Source organism: Squalius cephalus (genome assembly GCF_949319135.1).
Source record: "Squalius cephalus genome assembly, chromosome: 15".
In the NCBI taxonomy this organism is placed as follows: Eukaryota; Metazoa; Chordata; class Actinopteri; order Cypriniformes; family Leuciscidae; genus Squalius; species Squalius cephalus.
In genome coordinates this window covers 382501-390000 of record NC_137136.1, presented here as the reverse complement: position 1 = coordinate 390000, position 7500 = coordinate 382501, and the positions used below count along the sequence as shown (strand labels likewise).

The following is a 7500-nucleotide window of genomic DNA, read 5'->3' as shown; positions in this document are numbered from 1 at the left end:
GATCTGAGTGACTCTCTCTTCTTCTGTAGAGCGGCTTCACTCCTGAGTCTCTCGGATACTTGATGAAGTTTCATCAGTGATTCTGTGATTCTCCTGTTTATTACAGTGAAGCTGCTCTGAGACGATCTGCACTGTATAAAGCTGAGCTGTGTGTGTGTCTGTGTCTGTGTCTGTGTCTGTGTCTGTGTCTGTGTGTGTGTGTGTGTGTGTGTGTGTGTGTGTGTGTGTGTGTGTGTGTTTGTATGTGTATGTGTGTGTGTTCACTGGAGCTGATTGAGATGAATCTGTGTTTCAGATGCCGGGAGCAAAAGACCGAATGAGAGAAAAAAAGATGAAGAACCAGCCGAGGAACGTGACGTACACGAGCTCAGGTGATCGAGACTCTTCAGCTGAAGTCATGCTCTATGATCATGTGTTATTTGTGTTTATTGACTGAATGCTCCTCTACAGGTCGTGGTGCCGGGAGAGGTCAGGGGTCACAGGTCTGGGTCAGAGGTCATCAGGCTGGGGGTCACAGTTACAGTCAAGATCTGCCCAAATACATCACAGGTGATCAAACACACTCATAATTATAGAACGACTATCCCTTTCATGTTAATAAAACAACAGAAAACAAAGAGAAAATCACTCACTGTTATAGAAGCTCAACTCAACTTTAATATTAGCTTCAATAAGAATCAATGTATAATTTATACAGTGAAGTCTGTGTAGTGTTTTTTTTCTATATTTGTGTATTTAATTTCTTTCTTGAATGCTACAGTTAAATAGTGTTTATTACATTTGTAGATTATGTTGTGTATGTGTGATGTGTATCTTTGTTCTTATTTTTCAATAACAAAAAAAATAATGACAAAGATTTTTATCTTGTCCACTTTGGCCTAAATGTCTGCCATTCTTTTCTTTGTTTATATATTGTTAGCTTGTAAGACTTTGTTTTTTAAAATAGGGACATTAGTTGCTCAGTCACTTGCAAAATAGTGAAACCAACATGCAAAAAAGAATCGTGATAAAATCTTGAATCGTGATTTTCTTGAAAAAAATCGCGATATGATATTTTTGCCATATTTTGTCATCCCCCCCCCCCCCCCCAGTGTCAAGTTACATTCAAGCTATTTTAAGGCACAAATAATTTTTTTAAAGGAAAAAACATTTAAATGTGTAATTTTGGTGATCAAAGATGAGTTTTAAAGGATAAAATTGACTACATGGGACTTTAAGCAAATAAAAAACATTTTAAAAAAAAAGAAAGAAAGAAAAGAAATAATACTTTTATTCATCAAGGATTAATTAAATTGATCAAAAGTTACAGTAAAGACATTTATAATGTTACAAAAGATTCCATTTCAAATAAATGTTCTTTTGAACTTTCTATTCATCAAAGAATCCTGAAATAAAAATGTAAATAACTGTTTTTAACACTGATAATAATCATAATAAATGTTTCTTGAGCAGCCATTGTCATTTTGGTGATGAAAGATGAGTTTTAAAGGATGAAATGATTGACGACGGGGGACTTTAATAGTGAAAGTTGTTTGACTGTCTCGCAGCCTCGTACTTCGCTAGAGCTCGCGCGGCCGAAGTGAACGCCATGCTGAAGGCCGTCAGTAAGCCTGCCGGCAGCTGCCACGTGTTCAACGCTCTGCCCAAACACATGCGCAGACGAGCCATGAGCCACGACACCAAGAGACTGCCGATACGCCTGCGCGAGGGAGCGCAACGCCTGGTACTGCACACTGTCCGCATTCTTCAGTTCATGTTTATTTATTACAGCGCACAATACACATCATTTCAAAGGAGCTTTACGGAAAATGCCTGAGTCCACGTTATAGAGGTGTGATGAGATCTCGTGCACTTATTGTTTACACTTATTAAGAAAAAACTGCTATTTATTTTTATTTATACTGTTTTTATTTCTATGTTCAATTTGTGTAAAGGAGTTGAATTATGAGTCGCACACAGCCTCAATCAGAGGTTCTGGAAGCTCATAATTCATGCACAGTAAAGTCTGAAGAGACTCGTGTGAAGACAGTCAGTCGAGTTTGTGGCGAAACCTTTACAGTGCTTGTATATTATTGTCTTTCAGTGCTTTTGATCATTCATACTCATAAAGTAGAGCTGGAATCACATTCATTACAAGATTATTAGTTAAAACATTTTAAAACGCACCTGCAGACTATTTTTCCAGTCAGGAATTTTGTCATTGAGGATTTCTATGAAGTATTGTGATAAGATCTCGTGTCTCGTGAGATAAGAGTCTCGTCACTCCCAGCACATTACAATCTACAGTGATCTGTTATCAGATGCAGCTTTGTTCAGTTTTATCTATTTGTTGCGATTTGCTAATTTTTTATTTGTTCTTATTTAATTACTGAGTGTTTACTTTAATACTTTTCTTTAATAATGCTTGAAATTTATATTAGTTAGGCTAGTTGTTTTCCTATGGTATTTTTAGCCCCAAACATTATCAGGAACGGTATTCCAGAGTTTAGGAGCCGAATGTGAAAACCCTCTCCCTCCTTTAGTGGACTTAGATATTCTAGGTACTATCAGAGTCCGTCTACGGAGAGCCTGGCCACTCCCTATTAAGTCCTATTGTACCGAATTGTGGTTGTAGTTCCACCAGAGTTCCACTGGGGGCGATCACCATGAGTGCAGACTGAATGGGAGTCTATGGCGCTAGACGGCTAAATTTGTCTCTTTCACCCGATTGCCGTTGAGAAATCTCAGATTTGATTGTAGGTTTTGCAAGTTCAACATGGGTTATAGATCGAAAGTTGAATGAACGAGTACTTATGTCCTTTCGATTTCTTACAGGTTGAGTTGTTGTTGCCCATAACACGCTAGCATTCTGCTAATGAACACTGATTGGTCAGTAAAGGACTGATTATGACCAGAGATACCGCTTGATGGTCTTTTAAAACAACAAAACTAAAACTCTTCCAGCACGTGTGTTTGCCTGTGTCAGCTGTGTTGTCTGTTTACCTGTGTCAGCTGTGTTGTCTGTTTACCTGTGTCGGCTGTGTCGTGTGTTTCCCTGTGTCGGCTGTGCTGTGTGTTTCCCTGTGTCGGCTGTGTCGTGTGTTTCCCTGTGTCGGCTGTGTCGTGTGTTTACCTGTGTCGGCTGTGTCGTGTGTTTCCCTGTGTCGGCTGTGCTGTGTGTTTCCCTGTGTCGGCTGTGCTGTGTGTTTCCCTGTGTCGGCTGTGTTGTGTGTTTCCCTGTGTCGGCTGTGTTGTGTGTTTCCCTGTGTCGGCTGTGTTGTGTGTTTCCCTGTGTCAGCTGTGTTGTGTGTTTCCCTGTGTCAGCTGTGTTGTGTGTTTCCCTGTGTCGGCTGTGCTGTGTGTTTCCCTGTGTCAGCTGTGTTGTGTGTTTCCCTGTGTCAGCTGTGTTGTGTGTTTCCCTGTGTCAGCTGTGTTGTGTGTTTCCCTGTGTCAGCTGTGTCGTGTGTTTCCCTGTGTCTGCTGTGTTGTGTGTTTCCCTGTGTCAGCTGTGTCGTGTGTTTCCCTGTGTCAGCTGTGTTGTGTTTCCCTGTGTCAGCTGTGTTGTGTGTTTCCTTGTGTCAGCTGTGTCGTGTGTTTCCCTGTGTCTGCTGTGTTGTTTGTTTCCCTGTGTCTGCTGTGTTGTGTGTTTCCCTGTGTCAGCTGTGTCGTGTGTTTCCCTGTGTCAGCTGTGTCGTGTGTTTCCCTGTGTCAGCTGTGTTGTGTGTTTCCCTGTGTCAGCTGTGTCGTGTGTTTCCCTGTGTCTGCTGTGTTGTGTTTCCCTGTGTCAGCTGTGTTGTGTTTCCCTGTGTCAGCTGTGTCGTGTGTTTCCCTGTGTCAGCTGTGTTGTGTGTTTCCCTGTGTCAGCTGTGTCGTGTGTTTCCCTGTGTCTGCTGTGTTGTGTTTCCCTGTGTCTGCTGTGTTGTGTTTCCCTGTGTCGGCTGTGTTGTGTGTTTCCCTGTGTCAGCTGTGTTGTGTTTCCCTGTGTCAGCTGTGTTGTGTGTTTGCCTGTGTCAGCTGTGTTGTGTTTCCCTGTGTCAGCTGTGTCGTGTGTTTCCCTGTGTCTGCTGTGTTGTGTTTCCCTGTGTCGGCTGTGTTGTGTGTTTCCCTGTGTCAGCTGTGTTGTGTTTCCCTGTGTCAGCTGTGTTGTGTGTTTCCCTGTGTCAGCTGTGTCGTGTGTTTCCCTGTGTCAGCTGTGTTGTGTGTTTACCTGTGTCAGCTGTGTCGTGTGTTTCCCTGTGTCAGCTGTGTCGTGTGTTTCCCTGTGTCAGCTGTGTTGTGTGTTTCCCTGTGTCAGCTGTGTTGTGTGTTTCCCTGTGTCAGCTGTGTTGTGTTTCCCTGTGTCGGCTGTGTCGTGTGTTTCCCTGTGTCAGCTGTGTTGTGTTTCCCTGTGTCAGCTGTGTTGTGTGTTTCCCTGTGTCAGCTGTGTTGTGTGTTTCCCTGTGTCAGCTGTGTTGTGTTGCCCTGTGTCAGCTGTGTTGTGTGTTTCCCTGTGTCAGCTGTGTTGTGTTTCCCTGTGTCAGCTGTGTTGTGTGTTTGCCTGTGTCAGCTGTGTTGTGTTTCCCTGTGTCGGCTGTGTTGTGTGTTTCCCTGTGTCAGCTGTGTTGTGTTTCCCTGTGTCAGCTGTGTTGTGTGTTTCCCTGTGTCAGCTGTGTTGTGTTGCCCTGTGTCAGCTGTGTCGTGTGTTTCCCTGTGTCGGCTGTGTTGTGTGTTTCCCTGTGTCGGCTGTGTCGTGTGTTTCCCTGTGTCGGCTGTGTTGTGTTTCCCTGTGTCGGCTGTGTTGTGTGTTTCCCTGTGTCGGCTGTGTTGTGTTTCCCTGTGTCAGCTGTGTTGTGTGTTTCCCTGTGTCAGCTGTGTCGTGTGTTTGCCTGTGTCAGCTGTGTTGTGTGTTTGCCTGTGTCAGCTGTGTCGTGTGTTTCCCTGTGTCGGCTGTGTTGTGTTTCCCTGTGTCAGCTGTGTTGTGTGTTTCCCTGTGTCAGCTGTGTTGTGTGTTTCCCTGTGTCAGCTGTGTTGTGTGTTTGCCTGTGTCAGCTGTGTTGTGTGTTTCCCTGTGTCAGCTGTGTTGTGTGTTTGCCTGTGTCAGCTGTGCTGTGTGTTTCCCTGTGTCAGCTGTGTTGTGTTTCCCTGTGTCGGCTGTGTTGTGTGTTTGCCTGTGTCAGCTGTGCTGTGTGTTTCCCTGTGTCAGCTGTGTTGTGTGTTTCCCTGTGTCAGCTGTGTTGTGTGTTTGCCTGTGTCAGCTGTGCTGTGTGTTTCCCTGTGTCAGCTGTGTTGTGTTTCCCTGTGTCGGCTGTGTTGTGTGTTTGCCTGTGTCAGCTGTGCTGTGTGTTTCCCTGTGTCAGCTGTGTCGTGTGTTTCCCTGTGTCAGCTGTGTTGTGTGTTTGCCTGTGTCAGCTGTGCTGTGTGTTTCCCTGTGTCAGCTGTGTTGTGTGTTTCCCTGTGTCAGCTGTGTTGTGTGTTTGCCTGTGTCAGCTGTGCTGTGTGTTTCCCTGTGTCAGCTGTGTCGTGTGTTTCCCTGTGTCAGCTGTGTTGTGTGTTTGCCTGTGTCAGCTGTGCTGTGTGTTTCCCTGTGTCAGCTGTGTCGTGTGTTTCCCTGTGTCAGCTGTGTCGTGTGTTTCCCTGTGTCGGCTGTGCTGTGTGTTTCCCTGTGTCGGCTGTGTTGTGTGTTTCCCTGTGTCGGCTGTGTTGTGTGTTTCCCTGTGTCAGCTGTGTTGTGTGTTTGCCTGTGTCAGCTGTGTCGTGTGTTTCCCTGTGTCAGCTGTGTCGTGTGTTTCCCTGTGTCGGCTGTGTCGTGTGTTTCCCTGTGTCGGCTGTGCTGTGTGTTTGCCTGTGTCAGCTGTGCTGTGTGTTTCCCTGTGTCGGCTGTGCTGTGTGTTTCCCTGTGTCAGCTGTGTCGTGTGTTTCCCTGTGTCAGCTGTGTTGTGTGTTTCCCTGTGTCGGCTGTGCTGTGTGTTTGCCTGTGTCAGCTGTGCTGTGTGTTTCCCTGTGTCGGCTGTGTCGTGTGTTTCCCTGTGTCGGCTGTGTCGTGTGTTTCCCTGTGTCAGCTGTGTTGTGTGTTTGCCTGTGTCAGCTGTGCTGTGTGTTTCCCTGTGTCAGCTGTGTTGTGTTTCCCTGTGTCGGCTGTGCTGTGTGTTTGCCTGTGTCAGCTGTGTTGTGTGTTTCCCTGTGTCAGCTGTGTTGTGTGTTTCCCTGTGTCAGCTGTGTTGTGTGTTTGCCTGTGTCAGCTGTGCTGTGTGTTTCCCTGTGTCAGCTGTGTTGTGTTTCCCTGTGTCGGCTGTGTTGTGTGTTTCCCTGTGTCGGCTGTGTTGTGTTTCCCTGTGTCGGCTGTGTTGTGTGTTTCCCTGTGTCAGCTGTGTTGTGTGTTTCCCTGTGTCAGCTGTGTTGTGTGTTTACCTGTGTCAGCTGTGTTGTGTGTTTACCTGTGTCAGCTGTGTTGTGTTTACCTGTGTCAGCTGTGTTGTGTGTTTCCCTGTGTCAGCTGTGTTGTGTTTCCCTGTGTCAGCTGTGTTGTGTGTTTCCCTGTGTCAGCTGTGTTGTGTTTACCTGTGTCAGCTGTGTTGTGTGTTTACCTGTGTCAGCTGTGTTGTGTGTTTCCCTGTGTCAGCTGTGTTGTGTGTTTCCCTGTGTCAGCTGTGTTGTGTGTTTACCTGTGTCAGCTGTGTTGTGTGTTTACCTGTGTCAGCTGTGTTGTGTTTACCTGTGTCAGCTGTGTTGTGTGTTTCCCTGTGTCAGCTGTGTTGTGTGTTTCCCTGTGTCAGCTGTGTTGTGTGTTTCCCTGTGTCAGCTGTGTTGTGTTTCCCTATGTCAGCTGTGTTGTTTACCTGTGTCAGCTGTGTTGTGTGTTTACCTGTGTCGGCTGTGTTGTGTGTTTCCCTGTGTCAGCTGTGTTGTGTGTTTCCCTGTGTCAGCTGTGTTGTGTTTCCCTGTGTCAGCTGTGCTGTGTGTTTGCCTGTGTCAGCTGTGTTGTGTGTTTCCCTGTGTCAGCTGTGTTGTCGATGCCTGGAGAGAAAAGAAAGTGCAGAGCTGAAAGCACCAAAGTGACTGAAGGATTGCCGTAAAGCAGTATCTCTGGTCGTACGATGTGTGTGACGTCATTGACATTTTAAAATACTTTTTAAAGCAAATAAGTGACTCTAAAAAATCTAACACCCAGCAGTGTAATTTCTTTGCATCTCCTTTCGAATACAACATTCAAATTACTAGACAAAACATATCCTGAGAAAAGTGGATTTTGAGGGGTATAGCGCCATAGACCTCCATTCATTCTGCACTCGTCCTGTGAGCGCCCTCATGTGGAGCCAGAGTGGAACTGCACTCGTCCTGTGAGCGCCCTCATGTGGAGCCAGAGTGGAACTGCACTCGTCCTGTGAGCGCCCTCATGTGGAGCCAGAGTGGAACTGCACTCGTCCTGTGAGCGCCCTCATGTGGAGCCAGAGTGGAACTGCACTCGTCCTGTGAGCGCCCTCATGTGGAGCCAGAGTGGAACTGCAACCAGTTCAGAAGCCGGAAGTTTACTGAGAGTGGAAG

The 7500-nt window shown here is 46.1% G+C and overlaps 1 protein-coding gene across 1 annotated transcript in view; it reads left to right on the top strand.

The window, feature by feature from the left end:
• pop1 (POP1 homolog, ribonuclease P/MRP subunit) overlaps positions 1-7500 on the top strand; it is a 35497-nt gene that overhangs the window by 3268 nt on the left and 24729 nt on the right. Inside the window, exons 2-4 of the mRNA XM_079894114.1 lie at positions 296-371; positions 451-549; positions 1548-1723. Coding sequence (XP_079750240.1) covers positions 296-371; positions 451-549; positions 1548-1723 — 351 coding nt within the window. The remainder of the gene's footprint in view (positions 1-295; positions 372-450; positions 550-1547; positions 1724-7500) is intronic.